Source organism: Aythya ferina (genome assembly GCF_964211825.1).
Source record: "Aythya ferina genome assembly, chromosome: 1".
NCBI classification, from domain to species: domain Eukaryota; kingdom Metazoa; phylum Chordata; class Aves; order Anseriformes; family Anatidae; genus Aythya; species Aythya ferina.
Window position 1 is genome coordinate 197,348,522 of NC_140296.1, and position 25,359 is coordinate 197,373,880.

General features: G+C 35.5%; 1 protein-coding gene and 1 long non-coding RNA gene across 23 annotated transcripts in view; one reads left to right on the plus strand and one right to left on the minus strand.

The window, feature by feature from the left end:
• Window positions 1-25,359, minus strand: part of PCLO (piccolo presynaptic cytomatrix protein) — a 371,480-nt gene that overhangs the window by 77,728 nt on the left and 268,393 nt on the right. For 10 of the 22 annotated variants that reach the window (XM_084534911.1, XM_084534910.1, XM_084534907.1 and 7 more), the window contains exons 11-17: window positions 15,964-16,072; window positions 15,286-15,353; window positions 12,462-12,673; window positions 8,165-8,215; window positions 6,938-7,068; window positions 5,217-5,243; window positions 266-359 (exon numbers count right to left, since the gene is read on the minus strand). In XM_084534911.1, coding sequence (XP_084391037.1) covers window positions 266-359; window positions 5,217-5,243; window positions 6,938-7,068; window positions 8,165-8,215; window positions 12,462-12,673; window positions 15,286-15,353; window positions 15,964-16,072 — 692 coding nt within the window. The remainder of the gene's footprint in view (window positions 1-265; window positions 360-5,216; window positions 5,244-6,937; window positions 7,069-8,164; window positions 8,216-12,461; window positions 12,674-15,285; window positions 15,354-15,963; window positions 16,073-25,359) is intronic. The other 12 variants (XM_084534909.1, XM_084534901.1, XM_084534905.1 and 9 more) reach the window with 7 other exon arrangements.
• On the plus strand, window positions 20,505-22,224 carry LOC311431165. Its single transcript, XR_014689293.1, has 3 exons — window positions 20,505-20,618; window positions 21,626-21,721; window positions 22,116-22,224. It is a non-coding gene; the product is annotated as an uncharacterized lncRNA (long non-coding RNA).

Sequence of the window (25,359 nt, forward strand, 5' to 3'; positions counted from 1 at the left end):
TTTAGAAATAACACATCCATACTTACAACATGCTTATCAATGTAATCCACACAAATGATCATTTTTATGAATAGAAAGAACAAGAAAAGAGAATTGATATAGTGATCTCTATAAGAGGCAAGGACATAGTTACAAATTTCCCCTGAATTTGGCAAGATTTCTTAGGAGTTCACAAAGTTGCCAGTGCCACTGCACGATAAGCACTGCAGACCACATAAATAAATATAGCAGCAAATTGCACTGAATAGTATTACCACTTACGCACCTGCTCCACAGAGATATTTTTATAAATGACCGTCTGATTCCACTCAGGATTCAAGCTTTTCTGCACATACTTAGTTCTTCGCTTGTACTCAGCACTGAATTTGAACAAAGGAAGGAAACATCACATTAACAATCTTTTGTTTCTTTCCGTTCTAATACAAAACAACTCCCGCCCCCCAAAAAAACAAACAAGCAAACAAACAAACAAACAAAAAGAAATCTCAGAGAAAAAAAAAATATATCCTTTATTTCTGTAACAATTGAGGGTTACAAGAGGATGACAGCCTACTTTGTTTGTTTGTTTTGTTTTTGTTTCGCTACACTTAGTATATTTTCTTGACATCTGACTCTTCAGTGGACTATTGCTGCCTACAACTGTGTCTACATAAAGCATCAGTCAGCGAATGCACATATGCTTTGTTCTCTCATTGTATGTGTTGTGCTCTGACTATAAATGAAAGTGATAATGCATTGATTTCTTTACCAAGACCATCTTCCTACTATCACTTTAAGGTACCAGAAATCCATTATATTTATAGGTTATGGTCTCTAATTACTGGATTGCCATCACACTAGAACATTCAGGGATGACCATGGGGTAAATAATATCCTGTTAATGATAGAAACAATAATTTATTATTGATCCTGTTCTCTGCCTCTAACTGCACTGGAAACAAACATAAAAGTACATCAAGCTCATGATTTCTTTTTTTTTTTTTTTTTTTTTTATCAATAGCCAAGAATAAAACATTGGCTGCATAATCTGTTTTTAAAAAAGACTTGGCAGGGCTTTCTATTGTACTTTGCATTTTCCGAGGATGGGGAAAGCAATACACAAACCTTTAATAGCATATGGATTCATCTAGTGTCATGAGCTTTGATGTCTGATCTGCTTCCATTCCAATTTTAATTTAACATATATTTTAATGGATATCTCAAAAGAACTTGGCAGGAGAACATAAAAAGCTTTCAATATTTTGAAAATCCAGCGAGATATAAGGCAAAGAACTTATTTTTGTCACTCTGCAAATTTAACTTGGGTTCAAATGTCCTATACAGTAAGGTCATACATATTACATCTGTTACTAGATCCAGGACCTTCTCCAGCGCTAAGACAAAATCACAGACTCATAGAATTATTAAGGTGAAAAAGACCTTCAAGACCATATGGTCCAACCATCTCCCTACCACTAATGTCACCCACTAAACCATGTCCCTAAACACCAAGTCCAATCTTTTCTTGAACATCCCCAGGGACAGTGATTCCACCACATCCCTGGGCAACTCGTTCCAATGCCTGACTGCTCTTTCTGAGAAGAAATGGCACAGAAAGACCTTTATCCGCTCTGTTAAACTCCCTTATGATACCTTAATATTAATATTTGGTAGTGTGATTTTTCTCCTGATTGTCCCACTTCTGACTTCAGATTGAACCGTGTTTTGGTTCAAACTGTAGTACAGTCTCACAGCTGATGAACTACATTCCTTTCATATGAGATTAATACAGAAGATGCACTCCAGAGGCTCATTTAATCAGCCAGACACTAATATGTACTGTGCATTGCACCAGGCTCATGTGAGTCCTACTTAAAGTTATGTGAAATATGCCTGTGTTTCATTGTCACATATATACCAATGTTGGGTCTTCAGCACCACCAGTTTCATTCTACAAACTCAATACTGTTGTGCAGTGCTCGCTTCTAATTATTGGACTTAGTGGCTGTACACACTAAACTCTCCTGAAGTTTTGCCACTAAAAGTAATAATACTGCTTTTCAAAATAATTCTGCAAAAATTAAAACACAACATCAATGATTGTATTAGTAGGTTCTGGATTAGAAATTTCCTCTATTCTCAGTAGATTTTAAATCTGATCACTTGCTTTGATAGCCTTTTTTCACTTTGTAACTGTCCACTGTCCATTGAAAATATTGGTTCCCATGTGCTGAAAAGATACTATACTGAATATATGGAAATATTTTGTTATTAATGCAATTAAGCTACTGTGTTCTAAAGGAGACAAGGCACAATGGATCTGGTGTTTATCTTAAATCTCACTAAGTAATTGAGCTGAGTACCAGGCAAGTGTACATGGAAAACAACCAACATCAGTAGATTACTGAGCCACTACAACTAGAACACAAGAACCAGAGTCCTGAAGGGGACATAGCATCAGTTTCTTAAAACTGGTATGTCATCAAATGTCACGTACATTGATACTGTAGTAGTGGAGATGCAGTATAAGAACAGACCATACTACTCTGCTTCTGGGACTACACTGAACAGATTCTGAGTAAACATAATAGGGAGGCCTCTTGATACATTTAGATATTATTAAGTATGAACAGTAATAAACCTTACTGACATTTCCGTCCTGAAACCTACTGCTCAATGAAATTTTCTTTAAACCTAAGCACATTTCTGTTTCTTTTGAATTTTTATTTAAAAATGATTATTTCCAGTATTAATTTTACTTTCAGTAACTCACTTAAAATGTATATATCTTATAAAAATATCAATTTTTACATAAAAAATGGGTACTGATATGCATTTTGTTCTTTCTTTTCTTTTTAAAGAGAGTAATTTGCAATGCCTAGCAAGCACCACTTCATTTTCACAAACTTATTACAAGGAAAAGTTTTGTCTCTTCTGTCTCTTCAATAATAACATATCAGGGTTGCAGAAAAAGGTACAACATAGATATGCTCAAGGTAACAAAATATTTTTGCTCGCAATGATAGGAAAATAAGTCCTCTTAGTTTTCTTACTCAGGTTGTCGGTTCTGACTGATACCTTCTAATGAAAGTTACTTGTAACCATTTGTTTGCTCATAGATATTCTACATAGTTCCATTAATTTTTTATTTTTTGCAAAACATGCTATTCACTGTCTTCTAATTTACTGAAAAACGTGAAGGACATTGGAATCTGTGAAACAAAGTATCTGGCAGCCTCTGCTTATGAGAAGAAAGCAGCGGCTGTCAATAAGAAAGTTAGTTGTGTCAGCCACTGTGTACAATCACTTTTTGAAAACAGGTTTCTTTTTTTTCTTGTGTATCAGTAAGAGATGGATGAATGAAAATCTAGGGGGATCAAGACCATATGGAAGAGAAAGTTATTTCTTTGCAGTTTTTGCAAGGAAAATCTGAATCTTTTTAGAAACTAGATTTTGATAGCATATCCCATTCAGTATTGTGCTTAGATCTTTTAAACTCTTCAGCAGATTTTTTTTTCCTCTGCTCTCTGATCTGAAAAAAGCATCCTTGTCACTCAAAATCATCATGAGATTTCACTAACCCATGGAGAGGTATGAGACTGGCAAATGAGAACTGGGCTAGCAGCATCTCTTTCTTTGACCTCATGGTAGTCTTTAAACAATTATTCTGATTAATGAAATATTAATTTATCTAAATGTCTTCTGTAATCCATTTACTTCTTACCGTAACGAAGCTAGGATAGTACTATAGAGCTTGATCCATATGTTGTAAGATCAATACTCATTTAAAAGAACTGTTATACTTCTTTTTGAAGTAAAAAAGGTTCCTTTGTTCTATCAACCAAGAAAGTGAATCCATGATATCCATCTCTTAGTCCTGGATTTTATTTTGCAATATTACAACTTCACTACCTTTTTATAGCTTCTGATTCTTGCTGAAAATATGTGAGAACACTATTCAGGTAGTGTTGAATAGTAGAGTTGGCAGAGAAGAGAATTAAATGTGTTGTTGAAAGCATAACTCTGGAGTATTTCCAGTGAAGTATCTGGATCAAAATTGGCTAGGGGGGAATTAGCCCACATTCATGTAGCCTATGGTGTGGATCCATTGTAGAGGGAAGCAGGAGACCTTGATCACACGTAAGGAGGCACAGCTCCAGACTAAGCTGAAGGTCTTTAGATGTCTGAAAGGAAGGATCTGACAAATAAATTAAGTTCATCTTACTTATACACCTTCCCCCCAACAACTGCAATTAACAGATGGTAATGCTTTAATAAAACATTCATTAAAGCTAATCATACCTAGTATGAAATAATTTGCACTTGAAATTGTCATAGAGTATGCTGTGTAAAAAGATATAAACTGTATTACTCTTTCCTTTATCTTTTCTCTATGCTTCCCTGGTTACAGATTATCAATATATAATACAACAGAAAGTGCAATGAAAAAAAAAGTTTAATAGAATAACTGCAAGTAACATGTGGCATTTAAACACATTCATTTAATAATTCTACTAATGAAGACCAGGCTGAAGATAGAGCAGATCTGTTTATTAAAAAGCCATCTGTTGACTTGTTTGGTCAGCTTTCTACTTTTAAGCAAATGCAGAGTGAAAGCTGAATTTCTATTATTGCGTATTTATCTTTGGTTGATACTAGTGTATCTTGAGAACGGAATTTTGCCTTATGTTTCCAAATCCAGGACAAACAAAGCACTAGTAATTCCAGTTAGTAAAAATTCAATTACACTGAATAGCGATTTATGTGCTCAAAAAGCTTTAAAGTCATCTGGGTGATTATCTAGATTGATACTTGGCATTAAAGTCCACACGCTGTGCAAAGCGCAGAGAGAAAAATATTCCATCTCACTTCCAAGCAATGCTGTTCCTGTTGGCATCTTGAGACAAGTTCACTGTGCATTGTTTTACAACTTTCAGCGAATGAGAATGAATTTTTAGATATCTATGACTAAATTAAACTCTTCCAGATATCAGAGGAAATTTCATGTGTCATCAGAGTTTGGGCCTAAGATATTACTGCATCAAGGCATATTAAATACTTGTTTCGAATTCCTTCTGACCTGGAAATCAGGTTCATTAGGGAATGAACAGCAAAACCATGCAGCAATTGTGTCATCACGACTTAAGAGAAATATGTATTTCAATGCACAAACTGATCATAACATCATGCTTGCATACAAAAATGAAAGAATAAAATTGAAACACAGTACACTCTACCTTGCATTTTGGACAACCATGACTTGTCTGCATACCCAGCATTAAACATAGTTAGGAACACAGAGGAAGCAGCATGAGAGAAAATGGGAAGAGACAGAGATGAAAGAAGATGTAAATAATGGTAGTTTCTAGTATCAGAATCAAAGGAAACAGAGGCATTACAAGGAATAAGCAGTCTTGTATGGATTGAACTACAGATAAAAGATACTTATGAACAGTTCAAGTCTCTGCTTTCAGATACAAGTTTTGCACTTTTGAGAAGCTCTTCATTTTCATTACTCCCAAAAGCCCCAACCTACACATTTAAAACAGTAAAATTGCCATATCTTAAACCCAAATAAAACTAAAATCCAAATTCTTCATAACTTGGCCCCAACTTTGAATCTATATTTTGATATGACTTAGAATTCTGCAGGTTGAACAACTCTGTAGTTCAAAGCCTTACTTCTACATCATGAATCTATCTGCAAAATTCTCAGTAAGATTGATTTGACAAGTATTTGACGAGACTCGTAGGTGCATTAAAAAAAAAAAAAAAAAAAAAAAAAAAAAGATTTAGTACCTGTTCCCATTATATTCAGTAATAGTTTTGGGCCCAGTGCCACTGAACAATATTGAATACTGTATAGCTGGAATCAGCAAGCTACTAAATACGCATGCTTTAGTTTCACCATTTGCATGCTTTTAGCTGTGTTTTCCCATATGCCAAATACTAAACTGTGACTTGAGCATGCACTTTCCAGTTACTTTGAATAGATCAGAAATACAGATTTTTAGTTATGTGGTCCCAGCCTAGGAGTCTTTTAGGATGAGTGTGATTACACAAATTGAGAAGTTTGCAGGAATTTGACTTTGCAAATTGAGGCCTTAGTTTAGTTTAAGGTAATCAGCTTAACTTTAGACAAATCTACTGTCAATTAAATCAGCAGTATTTTTATAGCTGATTATACTTACATATATGTGTGAAATTCTGCAAATTTATGGCACAAAAGGAGTTATAATATTGCTGATACAGAAAAAAATATTTTTTAAACAGTAATTAGCTATTTGTCATTACAGTCATTACAGAGTTTAAGAAAGCAATGGTCTATGAAAACGTGGTCACTAATTTGTATAGTCTTTAAATATAAAATTACAAGAATTTCTAAAACTATATCTTAGCTCTTAATAAATACATAAATAAATAAAACACATGGAATGACTGCTTTCTGTCTCATATATCTCACCTTTAATATTATACTGCAATCTCAAATTAATCTCAGCTACTGTGATTGTGCATGTTTGCAAAACTGTACCTCAGCATGTAGATTTTTGTATTACATAATTACAGGACAATTCGTTACACCCAAATTCATGCACTTCAATACAAGTTAGAGACAGATTTCTAGGGAGAACTTTGAAGTCCATATGTTTATTGCCTTTCAGCATACTGTTATTCTCTTAATACACAATTCTCCATGTACTACAATTTTTAAATGGAAAGATAGGAAAAAGAATAGATGACATCTACACAAATGATCATGAAGACCCTGAAGTCAATAGCAAAGTATAAACATTCACCTGGAAATAGAGTCAGACTCTCCACTAAAAATTCACCATTTTTCCTGGTGTTGTACCTGTGCTTTCTAGAGCATTAAACTCTCGGTTCTTTTCATTAATGACAAGCAACAAGCCCAAATTTAAAGAAAGAAATTTCAGGTTAAAATTTCTCCTGCACTTACCCTCTCCCTGGAAGAAGATAAACTTTAACAAAGGGGTCAGAATAGCCATTATTGTCTCTGGGAGCAAGGTTTCTTGCCTGAAGGATGTGGATGATAAGGTTGCCAAGGTGCTTGTCATAGTTGATTTGAAGCTAGAGAAGGCATTTAAACACAGCAAGATTATTTTTATTTTTACTTTCTAAATGACTTCTCTCCAAAATCCTTTGCCTGAAGTGAGTATTACACCCTTAGTTTTGACTGGAAATAAAAACGTGGAATATTCTGTCTTTCTCTACTGACTAGAAGGAGATGCTAGATCATTATGTTGGATGTTGAAATAATTTTTTCTTTCACAGTCTGCCAGTATTGTTTAAAACAAAGGACACAGACGTATTGATCTATTCTATTCAGTAAAAATTTGAACACTTGATATTCTGCTGAGTAATAGACTGTTTATTCAGTAGAAACTACATACATACTGACTACCCAGAGCCCAAGCCCAGGAAGTGTGTTATAGAAAATAGAATCATAGGATCATCTAGGTTGGAAAAGACCTTCTAGATCATTAAATGCATCCATCACCCTGACCTACCAAGACCCATCACTAAACCCTTAGTGTCACAAGTGTTATGGTACCTAACAAATTATGGGATTATGGATGTTATAGTACTATGGAAAGACCATATCTACATAGGAGAGAGAGAGACAAATACAGGAAATGAAAGAAAACTATAGAAAATTAGTCTTCATTTGTTCTGCTTCTCCCAGTTCCACTGCTTTAAAAAACTAGAGTAAAATCAGTTTACTTAAAATATAATCACTAATTTGGCATTGCATAGAAATGTATACAGTGCACCATGAGAAACCCCTTATAGTCTTTGATGTAAGTAGAGTCCAGAAGGACTCTAGCTGAATATCAATAAAGTATGCAGTAAAGGCTGGGAATTGATGAAGGAAACCAAAATAACTGCACAAAGGTTAAATATTAGAATAAATTTCACTATATTTTTATCACTTTCAGGAAGAGTAGCATTTTTTTGTACTTGTTTGTATTTCACTAGCCAACTTTAAAGAGGAAACTGAAAACCTATCCTGACTTACACCACATGTTATTTCATCGAGTTACATTTCAAGGGGTAGAAAATCAATAATAAACCACTTAATAGAGATTGTTTTCAGCATGCTTATTCAACAGGGAAAATCAGCTAGTTGAAACAACAATTTACACATTAAGAATTACATATTTACCTGAATTTCTCCAGTAACTGGATGGGAAGCAGACTTTGTACCTTCAGTGGGCTGCCAGATTAAAATACACAAACAAATAAATACATAGGCACACAGTCACTTATATATAAATATGCATATTGGAAATAATAGATTCTCAAAAATAACTTTTTTTTTTTTTTTTATATATATATTGCAATATTGCCACACACTTTCATTTTCCTTACAGATTTTCTTGGAGTGTTGGATATGAATGGTTTTTGAATAAGGACAACATGGAGACTACAAGTCCTGGACAAGAGCATGTTGAAGTTTAGGTAGTTCACTGCCCTTTTCAAATTAGCTGTGAAGAAACATCTCCCCAGTAACTCAGACCTGAGGACAAGACATAACGAGAAAAATCCCAGCCACACAATAATGCAAAAGAAAGCAATCCAAATCCACCTAGTTTTCATCTGGAAGTCACTGAAGTCAGAATGTTTCCTCAGAGTGAATCAGTCTGAGCTGCCCAACAAAAGGTCTCAAAGAGGGAGTTTCACTCCTTATGCCAAAGGCAGGGACCTATCTAACCATCATGCCAACTTTCAAGGTCAGGCTTAAATGGTTTACATTTCTCATATTTACCTCTACAAATAGATGTTATTATACTAGAATAGTTCAGCTCTTATACTAGTACCAACAATACAGACAATGCTACAAACTAACTTGGAATGAGCTGTGTTGCAGCTACAAAATTTTTGCAGAATATTCTAAATGCTCAATTTTTCAGAAATCTGAATAGCAAAAATAATTAATTGTTTCATACTGATTTTTTATAATACAGAGTGTATTAGAAGTGATGCTGTAGAAGCAGTTCAGAGAAAAGGGAAAGGGCATGTTGAATTTGTGTTGGGACTTCCAAAGGCAGTTAAAATGAATTGCCTTTAACTTTTTAGTTACATTGCTGTCTGTCACCTGCATGTCTGTAAAAATAAATGTACATTTTTAACTCCCTCCAGTTCCATATCATCATTAAATCTCTGTATTCATAGAACACAGAATCATAGAATAACAGAACGGTTTGGGTTGAAAGATGACCTTACAGATCATCTAGTTCCAACACCCCTGCCATGGGCAGACACGTCCCACCAGACCAAGCTGCCTAAAGCCCTGTCTAACCTGGCCTTGAACACTTCAAGGGCTGGGGCATCCACAGCTTATGTGGCAACCTGTGCCAGTGCCTCACCACCCTTTGAGGGAAGTATTTCCTCCTAATCTCCAGTATAAATCTCTCCTTCTTTAGTTTAAAACTATTACCCCTTGTCCTGTCACTATCTGCCCATGTAAAAAGTCATTCGTTCTCGAAGTGACTTTTCATTATTTGTTGTTATTATATTATTATATATTTTCAGCTTGTAGTCATTTACAAGGCTGTATTCATTTACAAGGCATATTAAATATTTTGTTTTCTCTCTGACATCAGCTGATTTAAAACTGACTGTGAAGAACTACCCAAATATTTCATAGAAAGAATTTATTTTATTATTTCATGAATAATTTAGGCTTAAAGAGACGTCTGGAAGTCATCTGGTCCAGCCTCCATCTCTGAGAAGGGCCAACTTTGAAGTTGGATCTGGATTTAAAGGCAGAGATGCAAATAATATATTTCTTTATCAGCACCTCAGTGAGGATTAATTTGAAAAGGAAAAGTATTTCACTGCTGGCTTCTCTAGGAGCAAAGGAATCTGAGGATTTAAGAAAACAATCCATTCTTCAAGACATAAAGACAATTACATTTTTCTATAGGACATATATATCCTGGATGTAATCTGTACCACAGAATGATCTTGCATTTACATAATAAAAGAGACAGGTATGCACAGGATATACTCTGTTCAAGGCTCCCAAAGGTTAAATCTCTTTTCTAATGGATAATCTAATTTATTTCTAATTTCTTCTGATACTCCCCACACACACTCATACTCTGTGTAAGAACCCATACTTTGTAATGCTATTACACCTGATGGAGAAGGTTGTCATTACCACGATTTGAAACTCATGTAAATGCCAGGCTCTGATATTAGGCGTTATCACTCTCTGTAGTAATGGCAAAAAGCATTAAATATGAGATATGCATTGCAGAATATCAAAGAGAATCCTACAACATTTCTGGAATGTATATTCTATACCAAAAGATTTTTGTAGATCTTTTTGTGTTTTGCAAATATAAAAGAAGATTTAACTTGCTAAAAGTAAGAGCTGTAGCAAAAGCAAATTACAGGCAGTTTGAATATTGTCTGTCATGAAACTGGCTAAAGTGAAGAATCAGTGCTGCAGTGTACCTGGAAATGCTTTCAGCCCAAGGCAGAGAGGCATTCCAGAAAAGATGAGAAGTAGATTTCTCTTCTAAGAAAGTGCAACATTGTTATGAACTTGGCCTGCAGTCAATGAACAAAAACTGTACAAGTCAACAAGAGCTATGGTTGTTATGAAAGGAATGCCTCTCAACATGATATTCAGAAATAAGCAAAGAATGCTTCAAATAGTTACCTGATTAGTTTTGACTTTTGCATCCCTTACATAAAGGCTTTAATTTATTTTTTTTCTTTAACCTTTTCAAGCATACAACTGAATTTTCATAAAAAGACTGTTAAATCCCTTGTGAAGAAGGAAATGAAATTTATGCATCTAACTTCAGGTGATCAGCTTCAGTGCCAAAGCTGTGAATTTAGTCCTCTCATGTAGACACGGAGAGGGACCTCTCCAGGATACACTATGTATCAGTGATTTATGTATCTCCACACACTATTCACTACTCAGTGAATTTTGACGTGTGACTTATCAACCGAATGAAAGGTCTTTCAGTGTGGATGGTGACATCTGCACTAAAAGCCCTGCACTTTCCTTTTCATGCACTGCATGCACTTCAAAGGTAGGATTCATTCGGTCCCATGGATTGTACTTCAAACTGTATTTTTCTCAGTGGTAAACATAAAGCAGATGGCAAACGAGTTCATACGTAGATGTTTACAGTATCTAGCGTAAGGAGTAATGAAACAACGATTAACATTATGATCATGTAATTCTGACAGATCCCTTAAGTTAGATGTACTAAAACTTGAAACATAGATTTAACATATGGATCATAGACCTGAGTTAGTTCATAAAAATCTATGGGAATTTTGAACAGTCAGAATTACTATGTGATGAAAATTGATCAATATATTTACACTTTTTGCTAACTTGCTGGATGAGAGAGATTTTTGTGTTCTCTCCTCACATGACAGTAAAGTGAGCATATTGAAGAGCTATCTGATATGAGCAGGCACCATTTGCTGCTTTTCATTTGTATGGTACCTAACACATTTGTAGTTCAAATCACAGTCACAGCTTCAGCAGCACAAAAATATGAAAACAACACTTCAGTAGTAACCCTATAGGGATGGCTCTCTTGTAAAATATTGACAGTCATAAGATAAATAATGAAGATACAGAGAAATAAATATCTAGAAAGTGTGTTGTTTTGCAACGTGAAGCTTTGCTTCCAATGGTAAAACAGTGAGAAGCTGGGTATCCAGGACAGCCATCAGCTTTAGCTATCTTAAAAATTTTTAAGCAAATGCAGCCTTCACAAGATTGATTTTTGCTTCTGGCTTTTTTGACCAAATAATTAAAAATGTAATAGATGACTTTAGGACCTAGTTTCCTGTTTTGACTGTGCAAAAAGGCTACTAAATTCCCACTCTGCCCTCTCCAGGTGTGCAGGTGGGAGCACAGGAAGAAGGAAGTTCAGCTGAGAAATGGACAGGATGTGGCAAAGAAAATCGAATATTATGCTTAACAAGTTCACAGGAATTATCTGGTGACAAATACATTTTGACAGTGATTTTTTTTTTCAGTCTTCCCCTGGCCTTCAGATCAATGCTTAATATTGCTGTGAATATTCACAGCTTGTAAAACTTCAACAGTAACTTAGTACTGAGTGGGAAATTGCAGTCTTAGTAATACCAGCTTTTTCTGTGAATCTAGTACCTCACCATTATGTAGGATGCAGTTAAAAAGATACAAAAACAAATAATAAAAAGAACAATTATTTTGATTTAAAACAATAATATTGTTCAAGGAATCTGTTTTCAGAGAGGGTCCGGTCTTGTATGACCTTGGGTAAATGACTTAATCTCCTTCCCTTGTTTCCAGACTCTATGTCTTCAAAGTAATAACCATCACTATCATGGAAATGGATTCATCAGTATGTGTTTTTGCTACATAGAAGAAAATAAATAGGCAGCTTCTTATTGTCTTCAAAATGCTATTGCTGCACAACTAGCAAGTTTCATACCTTGCTGCCATGTCGCTTTTTGCTGACTGAGGGAGAACCAGGCTGACCAGGGCTGGGAATAGCGCTGGAGGTGGCAGAAGTGGCTCCAGAATGAACATGTGATGCCTTTTCCACTCCTGAGGAAGCAACCAGAGGTGCCTGCTGTAGGGAAACCTTTTGTAGCTCTGCAGCCAGCTGCTTGGGATCAACCCCAGGGGACTTCGCTTTATCTACTGGATTAAAGGAAGAGAGCTCTGTGTTGATAATTGCTAGCACATTCAAATCCATCTTGCCATGGTACAGGGACATGCTAATGATCTTTACAGTTTCTCATATCATCTACTTGTATACTCTGAGGATGCAAAAGACAAATCATATAAAAGAGATGTCTCACAACATCAACATCTGAATTCCAATCCTTCTACTCAAAACTCCATCAACCAGTGCTATTTATCCTACAAGCTTTCTGAGAAGGTTATTCTCCAGCTGAGAAAAAGTATGCCTTGGATGATCGCTCTGCATCACACTGGAGCAAATCACACCGTTAAAGTCTGGCCTGTTCACAGCTGGTTCACTGTTGAGAACTAGTCCAGTATCTGAACTTTGCTGCAACAAGCTTTAACCTCAACTTTTTTTTTTTTCTTTCTTTCTTAATCAACCGGACTTTCAATAAACCTAAACTCTGCTCCTGAGATTATTTATACAAATATTAAAGAGAAAAGCATCTTAAAACGTTAGCACTGCAAATTATTCAAAACAATAATACAGCCCTACATGAGACACCTGTGGTAGGACTGTAATTGTCTCCCTACCCCCAGAAATGAATGGGTAGAATTTGCTCTAGAGATGACAATTCCCATTTAATAAAGAAATTAGGCCAAGTAAGTTCCATACGTGCCTTAAAGTGCTTCGAGTTAAAATGACAATAGGCCCAGCCTGCTTTCTATGTTCTCAAATGTATGAAAGGTTCAAGGTCTTTGTTATAGTCTTTGATCTTATTCAGCTAAGGTTTAGGCAACATAAACTATTTAAGTTTCTATTCCTAACCTATACACTGCTATGACGATGCCTGGTGGTTTGTTTACTTGTTTGCAGATTACTGGGTATTATAGTTTCCTCAGAGTACTAAATTCATTTTGTCCTGGACAGAGGTGAAGGCAATATGTTAGCCACCTCCTGGCTGCTAGGCTGGATTAGGTTTATCTTTCTGGAAGGAATGGCAAATGCTACTTTCCAAGAAAAAACAAAACAAACAAACAAACAAAAAACTCTGCAGAACCTCAGATGTGATGGCTAGAAAGACTTGGTTTGGCAGACAGAAGGCACTCTACAGAGTGGTTCTATCTCAGAAACCACTGAAAGATGGCTAGACTAGGAGGAAGAATGTCTGCAAGGATGGCGAACTTACTTTTACTTCTGTTCTTTCTCATTCTGAGTCATACTCTGTGTTCACTTTCAGTTAATAAAAATATCAATTTCCATCAAAAGATAACTTGATGGTAAATGTTAAGTAATACTTCATATTTGTGAAGTGCTACATGGTCACAAAATAGAGGATTTAATCCAGCTACTTTATGTACCTTTTGACACAAGAGCAGCCACAAAACCATTGAACAGAGTATGGAGTTCTGGGTTCCAGGGCTGGGTGAAGCTGGGTAAAACATTCTTTTAATCTGCATTGAGCCAGCCAATGGACTGCTTTACTAGTTATTTTATGGACGTTAGTTCAAAGGTAGATTGGTTATGACTAATACCATGACAGGCCAGGCCACACGCTCACATAGGCCCCAGGATTTCTCATGCTTATATTGCACTGGTTCCAGTTTGCTAAGAACTTTGTTTTAGCTTGTCTGGCTGCAACAGCAATTGTCTATTGAACAGTTGGCTATGACTTAAATTTCTCTTAGTTACATTTCACCTTGCATAACTGTGTTATAGGCATTATGCCTATTCTTAATAATTTTGAGATGTAAAGGAATAACAGCAATTATACTGTGCAGAATCACCTATTTCTGTTGCTTCTAGGAGTATGGGCCTGGAGTGACAACACTGTTGCCAGGTTTGGGCACAGGATGATAGCTGAGGCCCCAGGGCTCCCAGCAACTCACTGGTACTGACACTAATATAAACTGAGGAGCTTGGCAAAATCAATTTTAGGACCAACAGAAGGAACAAAGAACAAGTATCTATCATGTGTAAAGTGTACAATAACCAGTCAAGTCATGTGTGATGCAGAGTTGCTGACCAGCATGGAAAAAGCATGGCACAAAGCATGCTAGAAAACGTAAAAAAGGCCCCAAGCAGATCCTGAAGAGAAGAGGAAGGAGTCATCGATATTATCCTCCTTCCAGCAAGGAGAAGTCCACAACTCTCATCATAAACATCACACTCCTTCCAGCAGATTCCTCCAGACACTTTTGACTCTGCAAGGCCCTTGGAGAGAAAGCACAACTGTGGGACCTAGAGAAGCAGCAGAAGGGGGACCATAACACCATAGAAAAAAGGGGTAGTTAGCAGGATGTTTTCCCTGCATAACAGATTTTAGCTGCAGTACTGTTACTGGGATTTTCTTTGTATTAATTAGATGGTGTAGACTGTGTCAGTATGGATTGAACTGAACTAATAATAATAGCATCTGGCTTCATTTTGGTTATTCTGTTATAGCTTTCAGTTAGTCTAAAAATAAATGCTCAGCTTTGTTTATAAGGTGCGGTCCTCTTTCTGCCCTTAACAAGATTTGGGGTGCAATATCTGAGCTTACGACGCTATTATCTCAGCTTACATCATATCCAGTTTCCAGTTGTTATTCGGTGCTCAAATATTGAAGCAATGTCTTATGGCTCACCTGCCTTTACCGGCTCATGCAGTTCCAGGTGCTGGGGATTCTCAGAATCTGAGAGCATGTTCAGGTCCCTAAAAAAAAAGCAATGAGAAACCTGAGACAGAAGAAACTCTTTCTTCATGCACTCATTTTGTATTAAGTAGATAAATGAATAGTGGTTCATGAAAGAAAGCAGCTCCCAAGCATGGCCCCTTGTTAGATGACACTTATTTGCATTGCTGTTAAAGAGCTGAGGAGAAAAGGTTCTTTCAGGGTGAAGTACTTAATGGATTGAATGCAATTTTATATATTTCTCATGATGTTTAACTGACTTTCACCTGAAGGCTATCAGTAAAAGTCAAGTTAGTGCTAAATTACCATCTTTTTCTAATGGCCAGTAAATTCAGTGGTTTGTATGTGTTTCAATGAGAGGAAACTGTGGCCTGAAAACGGAGGTATCATTGTTTGCAAAAGTACGATTGCTAACATCTACCTCAACGTATCATTCCTCTTGATTTGAACTAAGAACAAACCAGACCTCCCACACTCACACTGAACTCTTTTGCTAATTATTACATTGATGCTTCATGCTAACAAAGATTTTACCTTAGCAACCATAAATTAAAAAAGAAAAAGAAAAAAAAAAAACAAACATGAAAAGCCAAAAGAATAATGGAAACAGAAAGATGGGGAAAAACTCACAGTCTTACACATATTTCTGCTTCCCCACTTTGTTGAATAATAATACTCTGGACTTCTTCATAGGTTTTTCCAGTCAGGGGGATGCCATTCCACTCCAGCACCTGCATTCCTAAGATGGCAAAACAGCATAAGGTCAAGTGCTCAGATTTTGACCAAGGTATCAGATAGACTGCTTAAACAAGAAGATTTGATGTGACATTTAGTGAAAGTTGTTTAAGTGGCACAACACATTATCAAAACCCTTTCCTTTCACACAGATGAAGTTGTTAAACGTTAGTGTCCCATCAGCTACAAATTACCTGTTTAAACAAGTCATTAGATGAATTCCCTTCTAATTCAAAATATACATGCACTGTGTGCAGTCTGGGTTGCATGATATTGAAAAACTTTTGCAATTTCAAAAGCATGCACACCTACCAAAATGGCAAGAAACCAAATCATGTCTCATATGTGAGACATTTCCTGGCTAGCCATGGTCTTGGAAGATAGACAGTTCAATCCAATGGCAAACAGCTGTTGAGAATCTGAGCATCAAAATGGGACTAAATTTGTAAATATGATTTGATAATTCAAATGCATTTTCTCTACTTTGTCCCTTAAAAAAAATACAACTGGATGAAGCTGTTTCAGTACAACTGATATTAAATGAAAATTTACCTCCGCATTTCAAATACCAGCCAGGAAACACACATTTACACGCACATTTACATTTTATTTCCATATAATTTCTAATGAAGAAACTCTCAAAATAGCTAACCATAACAAATTCCGAAGGATAGGAACAAAGCTATGATAAACAGGCTGAAAAAAACTTGATCTAATACTGATCTAATCTGTTGTGTTCCAGGACCATCCCAGGGCCGTGCCAGGTATGGAGGAAGCACATGTTATAAAACCCACTATTTGAAGAATCAGTCCCTCATGAGGTATATTTTGATGAGAAATCTTTTGGCTACAGTAAAATGCTTACAAAAAAACAAAGTGCAGATTCATAACTGGGGGTTACAATTCAGGTTTCAAGAGCTGCATTTGTGTTTTGGATAGTTAGTCAAAACAGTGGCTCCACAGGAGTTAACCTCTTATTAGCACATAAGAATGTCAAAATCCAACTTTCAGGCTCTAGACGTAAAAAATTGCTTAATGGGAAAAGACATTAAATTCTTAATATTCCACTAAAAAGAATGTATTACAAAACATCTGAAAACCACATCATCCACACAGCAAGGAAAACCACAAACACTTAGCTTGCTACCACTTACACAGATAAAATCAAGTCTTCAGCTGGGTTATATTTTTATTTCAAAATCCTGTGCTGTTGCATATAACAAAAGGGAAAAATAATGAAGTGAAATGTGGAAACAAACTTATAAGAAAACTTGTTGTTAAAAAAAATGTAATGAGAATTGTTTAGGGAATAAAACAAATTAAATTATTTGACAATGAAAGAAAATGAGAAATAAAGACTGTAACTTCATATTATAGCATTTTCTGTAGGATTCCATTATTTAGGATTTGAAATATCAGATTTGCTCATAACTTTTCTCAGTAAAAATTTAGCAACTTGTTCACAGCAGTCAGTTTACATAAATACAAACTGTGCAGAATGACTAAAAAGTGATGCTCAGAAGGCAGTAAAGCCAGCTGCTGACTGCCGAAATAGATTTGTCTTTCTCTAAAATTTAGCCCCTTTCACCAGTCATTATTCAGAAGCATGATTTTGCTCTTGCTTGTTACAGCAGATCTGGTTTTAAGCTCAGTTCCTCTGGAATAAAGCAGCAGTAATTATGAATAAATGCAGTTCCCCAGTTTTCCGCCACACAAACATAACAGCATGCACTGTCTTTAGAAGGCTTCTAGAAAAAAAAAAAAGGAACTGAAGTTATTTTCTTGTCAGTGTGTGCCCTCACAAAGCCACTGTGGCATCAGAAGTTGAGTACAATAGTAAGAACCTCTTAAATAAGACAAAGCAATCCACCACTTCCATGTATTAGTGGCAATGAACAAAAATAAATCTGAAAAGTTTTAGATGTTTGAAAAAGTGAATAACATCCTTCTCTAAAAGAAGAGCTTTGCTGACAAAATGCAGACAGACACCATCCTAGTTTTACCACATCCTGCCTGCATGGCTTCTGAAGAAAAAGTACCCAGCTAAGTATCCATAAGGCTATTATCAGTGGGTTGTTTTAATTTAAAAGACCAGCAGGAAGAGTCCAGCAGAGCACTGCTACAGTGCTGGGATGAGGAAATCTACTCTCATTTCCATCAGTGAGAGTTGCACTACAGAGTGCACCACAGTAACTCACTTGGTCAGTAAGACCAAGCACATCTGAACAAAGAAGCAAACTGAAACGAAATTGAATCTCAATAGCCTCAGCTCATGCAGAGATCCATTTAACACTGTCAGTATAGGGGTAAATCACTTTTACTGGCTGCCTTGTGGATTTACAAATGTTTAAAATCAACGCTATTTACACATGATTTAATTGTTCTGACTAATAGCCCTTAAGCCTAAGAAAAATGTTTTTTTGACAAGATGAATTCTTTCTTAAGGAGCTACTGCTAAATCATAAATTCTCTTGCAGGGAAAAAAAAAGTGCTACAAAGAAAACCATGAGGGGTAATGTTAGTCTAATAACAGATAGAGAAAAAAGGTACTAAGGAGTCACAAAGAGTGAGTGGTGATAATGTTTTTCGCCTAAAAAACAGTCGCATTCTGTAAATAGTCTTTACTAGTCATGACATATACACATTGCCAAAACACTGTATGCTTCAAATCACCTGTGCTTAGCAGACAAAAACAAACAAGCAAACAAACAAAAACAAACAAAAACAGGAAGATGAGAAATCATACATTGCTCTATGGCAACTCTACTGACTGAGGAAGAGCTAGTAATTACCCTGATAATTGAATCCACATCTTCTTCCATCTTTATTCTTTCATTATTATTATTATTATTTGTAATAATTGGAACAGCTACATGTAATGAGAGTGAGCTAGTGAGCTACAACTTACTTTTAATAATATCAGCCCCAACATTCTGCAAATCAGCTTTATACATCAGGATCTCCACCCTACTCTACTACATGTGCTGAAATACTATTTGCTCAATGTTTTTGAAATCTACTTTGTGGTGAGATTTAGAACTTGGAATCAAAATAAATATACTATTTTCCACTGATTATAAAATAATTATTCCAGAGAGGGAAACTCATACATGCATGACTGTCATGAAGATATCCAAATTTTGCTGGATTAATAAAAGCCTTTCCCTTCAAAAACATACTACAGTCATACTGTATCAAAAGTGGCAAACACATCCTATCTTTGCCTATCATATTCATATATTCTTCCATATGAATCTTCTACTGGCCATAGTTGGAACATGATCAAAATCTACATGCACATTTGCTCTGGAACAGTATAGCCATTCTGTCTTTATTTATAAGTACAGTACTTCAACTTCTCCGGCACTTGTTCTGGTTGCTGCTCTCAGTGGTTAAGCTAAAAGTTTGCTCCTGGAAGAGGGCCAGTGCTTGTGCTGTGGAAGCAAGGAAGGGACCTGCATTTCATCAAAATCCTCACAGGAAGCAGGAGTCTTACAGTATAATACTATACTTTTTAATAATTTAATGCTTAAACTGTTCAGGATTGCCAGACTCTTTTTAACAACTAAGTCTTAGCTTTTTATTTTTGTACCACCTAAAATAGGCCAATTATTTGTTCACTGATAACAATAAAAAATGAAAACTCTGCAGAAATTATTTCTTTTTTTTCTTTCTTTCTTTTTTTTTTTTTTCTGGCAGTTTGACTAGTTATTTGACAGCTTGTGAAATGGAAGTTAAGTATTGGTGAAACTTAAAATCTGTAATAGTGGGGAGTCAGGGACTATTCAGAAGTAGGTTCGATCAGCCTGGGAATGAAGGTACTTGAAATAATTACCTGCAGTCCTTGTGGAGCATTCAGCATGCTTTGCTGATCTTAGACAGATCTATGACATTTCAGGGAAAAGAAAAAAACCCTGTGTAGAAAGTTTTAATAACATGGGGAAAAAAAAAAAAAAAAAAAAAAAAAAAAGAGCTCTTTAGTTTATGAAATAAGTTCACAAGAGCCTGAGTAAACCTATATCCATCTATGAGGAGCTGCAGTATTGATACTTTCCTGGCCTGGCCATACGCTTCAAAATAGGAATCTTCTGCTGATAATTTTTATTGTCTATGCTAAAGAGCTAAGCCCTGTAATTGCTGGCTACTTAGATTTGTAAACATCATATGTGGAGCAGATGTTAGAAAAAAATCTTACATAACAGCAAGGACTATGTTGGCTTTGCTCTCTGCTCAGTCTTGTGCAATGTTTACAGCTGCTCAGCTGAATTGTGCAAAATGCAGCTCACCACTAATGTTCAGTTGCTTGTATAAAATTATGCACTTTTTAATTTTCATAGGTTTGTGAGATGTACTTTTTAATGCTTTCATAAGTTTGAAATACAAAGCATTGCAAATTTGCATATTGTCCTAAGAGGCTGCGGAATCTGGAGGTATTCAAAACCCAATGGGACACAGCCCTGAGCAATTTGCTTTTGCTGACCATGCTTGGAGCAGGGTGCTTGAACTATGAGATCTCCAGAGATGCCTTCCAGCCTCAGCTGTGATTCTATGTAAAATAGTTAAATTTTGCCTTATGGACTATGCTTTACCCATAAAAACTGTAGCTTTATGTATCAAAGAAATGAGAAATAACCAATTCCAGGGATATTATTCTGGATCAGAAAGAGTTCAGAATGCAGCCCCATGCATTAACTGATGTGCTCTGAGTGTTTTTGTTTTTGGAATAGCTTTTTTTTTTTTTTTTTTTTCCATAAAGCCAGGAAATATTAAGTGACAATGAAAAAGTTTGCAATATTAAATAATCAGAAATTATTTCCATTATTAAACTCTGTGTGTGTCTAGATCTCATAGCTTCTTTTAATTTGTTGGTTTACATTCAGTGTTAGAAGTTAGATATAATTAAGTCCTGTATCATGGACCACAGAATTTAGGAGAAACTTAAACAAAAACAATTTTTCGTTGTTCTCTTACTTTTTGCACAGGCATTTTATAATAGTTTCTTTGGATAGGGTCTTCTCTCATTAAGCAAGAATTAATTAAACTAATCATCTGTCATCCTATTTAAAACAAAACAGTAAGCAAGATCTGAGAGCTGACAAAATGGACAATTGTAATATGACCACTAGTTCTATGAACTCCATTAACATTACTGCTGGTTTGCACTGATGCAAAGCATTGACTCAAATGCCTTTTTTGTTGTTGTTGTTGTTAGTAAAAAATAATTAAAACAAACAAACAAACAAACAAACAAACAAAACAGGTTAATAGGTACTGGCTGTAGAACAGCTTTGGACCAAAGTTTCCTGTGACTACACTAGGAGTGATGAAGACTTTAGAATGTGTGTAGAAATGACAGCTTCCCTCAAATGCCTGTAATAGGAAAGATTCAGAGCCATTAACCTTACACTATTTAGAATATTGTGTTTTCATATTCAGAATATTTTTCAGCAGAAACATAAGCTCCACTATAATACCAGGTAAATGACTACTTTTTCTCTGAAGTGAATTTCAGTGAAGTTGTTAGACTTCAGAACATACATGATTGATTTACCCACAGAAACAATACGGCAAAGATGAAAATATCTTACATGGTTGCTTCAAAATATCTCATCTAAGACAGAAGAGGTACTACTATCTTCCTTCTCCGTAACTGGTGAGTTCCTTGGCTTTGCATTAAGATGATAAGCACTCTTGAATAATTATTTTCATTTACTCCACAGAACTATGCAGTTATCAGTTATTTATATCCCGTGAGTTCAGACAGAGCTGTCTGGAGAGGTTTTTGTTATTTATCCTGCAGCCTTGAGAGAAAAGCTGACTATATGGTATGAAAGCATTACTGAAAAAAAGGTAAGTCAGAGCAAACTAAGAGACTAAAGTATCCAAGATGTTTAGGGTGGTTGGATCATAATAATTAAAAAGAAACAAAGAAAAAGAAAGAAAAATGTCTTTGTGGGTTGGCCTGGATTTGGAAAGAGCATAGCATCTGTTCCTACATATATTCCAACATTCTTGTAAAATTTCTTTTTTATCTGTTTCCTTCATAGTGATCAAGGGCAGAAATATGTCTTACTTCTTGAAGATTTGCAAGGATATATATATTTGAAGAGCTTGTACTCTGTTTGGGCGCTCTCAATAAACGCATCCTTCAGTCCATTGCCTGGGTGATAAAGCTGTGTTGTTTAACTGAATATCATTGTATACATAACATTCCTATCCTAAAAAAGCACAACAAAATCATAAAATATGCAAACAGAATAGGTCTTGTTATTATAGTTTCTGACTGTCAACTGAAAGACACATATATATCCCAGTTTCCATGCATTTTCAGTTATTTATTTTCCACATTTACTGTCCTCTTCAGATTTGCTTTTAAGACATGAGCTGACTGCGTGATTAGATTTTAAATTGTGTGAAAAAAAAATGTGAAAATCATCGAAGATCTTACTTCACTGAATATGAGTCCCAACATAGTTGCTTCAAATAGAGAATTACTAAACTGAGCCAGTGAACATCTCTTGAATTTTATTTCAAACTGTATCACAATGAACACTATTATAAAGTTAATCTTAGTCATATTTTCTACAATACTATATTGCAGTGCCTTCTATTCAGTATACCCAAGGTGCCTCAGTCAGAAGTGCTGTCACTAAGAGTTAGTAATTACTTCAAAAAAAATCAGACAATACATGTATAGAAGTATATTTTTTATAAGTCTCAGAATTGCTCTCCTACTGCAACTTAAGTTAGACATTACAATATTAGAATAGATCTTCTGGTCTTGATTATGTTATAGCTATATATGCAGATTGTTGGGGTTTATTCTCTGCTTCTTCATAGTTTGCCTGGTTTATTTTTATGAAAAATAAATAAGTCAATTTGTTTTGTTTTATTTTTTTCACTTCTCTGTCTAATGTCCACAGTGGAAAAGAAAACTGGGCTCTCTAGGCTAGATGTTTCTGTCAGTAAAATGTAAATGTTAACGTCTATCCATTTCACAGAAATTCAGAAATATTACTTTGAAATTCCAGAAACTGCTATGAAAGTTAAGTGTGCACTGAGAACAAGGAGAAACAGTATCAACTGCAGTCTGACATTCAACACTAAATTACTTCATGGTCTGTTTTCTTCAGTTATTTTCCTTTAATTTCTAAACCTTTGTAACGGTTAAAAATAGGTTGATAAAAGTCAATGTGTTAATGTATTTCTTTGTACTGCTAGGCATGAATCACACCGAAACTCATTATTTTTTTGACGACACCTTAATTTCCTCATCCATTCATCATTCATATAAAGGCTGAATATTTTCCATTACTACAATAATTATTATATAGACAACACTTGCAAATATTAAAAAATTGACATGTTCATCAGATGAAGATGATAGAAATGGTTCTGCCTATGCCTCACAGTTGTTATTCTGCTACAGTCAAATAACAGTCATAAAAATACAGCCAGAGTAAATCAACCATGCATCTGGGGTGTACTTAGCATCTACAGGCAGCCATGCAATACACCACAAATGAGTACAGCTGAGGCTATCAACATTGTTCTCAACTTTTCTCTAAGCCATAGTCAGCTTTCAGATTTCGAAATATATGTAATTAGCACATGGTATTGTAGGCCACCCTTCAGTTTGAACTGTGCTAGGGAAAAAGTGATGATGTGGATGTACGTGTATGACCTGAATTGAAGATCTTGACAAGTTAAAAGAAGGTTAGAGTCACTGCTTATGATAAAGATTTCACCACTGCTTTACCTTCAGAATTCATAGATTAGATTAGAGTTACAGACAGATGATTGGTTATACCATGCTAAATATAATGCTGTGGTGAATTGTAACTATTATCACTCTATGTTTCAGGAAAAAAAAAAAAAAAAAAAAAAAAAGTTTACTCCCAAATGAAGAACTCCAACTTTCTACCTCTGTTGGGGCTTACTGAAGCCAAAGGCTCTTCTCATACAGATATGCACTGACCTGAGGGGTCTATCTTTGCTTGATTCAGCCCTGTCTGGTCTGCAGCGATGTTACCATGAAGGAATTAGAGTCTAATCCAGAAAATATTGGAATCATTGCTATCGTTTGAACATTCAAAGAGCGCTAGGAATGAGCAAAGGCCATTGTTATGCATTGGATGACAATGACTTGTAAAGTCATGTATAAAAACGAACAGAACGATTTCTGCTACTCACAGTAAGAAAACACCACAGTTTAAGTAAAAAGTTAAGCCTTCTTAATGAGAATGACTAAAGACCTTAAAATATCCCTCTGTCATAAAGGATAGAGTGAGATCTTTACTTGATGTGCTCTAATAAGAGTCACTATGTCAAATAATCATCCCCTATGGTAATCATCCCTAAGGGTAATTTTATAGTTTTGACACTATGTGATTATTCAAATATAAAGTAAAGTAGAATTTACTCACTATTACCTCATTTGTCAGAGTCATCTAACCTGAAAACTATGAAAACTGAGTAAAAACTTCTGGCCAGAGGTATGCAGTTCTCCTCTCCTCTCCATATCTATTTTGCTATTGTATACATGTTATTATTATTAGGGAAATTATACTCCTTATACTGCTAGTAGGTAAATTAATTCCATGATCATAAAATCATAGAATGATTAGGGTTGGAAAGGACCAACCAAAAGAGTATTTAGTTCCAATCCACCTGCTATGGGCAGGGACACCTCCTACCAGACCAGGTTGTATAACACCCCTTCCAACCTGGCCTTGAACACCTTAAGGGATGGGGCATCCACAGCTTCTCTGGACAACCTGTGTTATTGCCTCACCACCTTCAGAGTAAACAGTTCCCTCCTTATATCTAATCTAAACCTATTCTCTTTCAGTGTAAAGTCATTACTCCTTGTCCCGTCACTGCATCCCCTGACAAAGAGTTCCTCCCCAGCTTACCTCTAGGCCCCCTTTAGGCACTGGCAGGCCACTGTAAGGTCTCCCCAGAGCCTTCTCTTCTCCAGGCTGAACAGCCACAACTCCTTTAGTCTGTCTTTGTAGTAGAGATGCTCCAGCCCTTTGATCATCTTATAATTCAAGCTATTTTTTTCTGTCACGTATTGAGTTTTCAGTTAGGCATAATTACTGAAACTATTTAAAAACTCATTTAAAATATGTGCAACTTTTTATCCAGAAAAAAAAAAAAAGTTATTTTTTTTCTTTTTTTTTCTTTTTTTTTTTTTTAATTTCAAAAGGATATTTAAATTCTATTTTTTGTTTCAACATAATATTTACTTTGAAACTAAAGAAAATGTATCTCCTATTTTTACAGGAA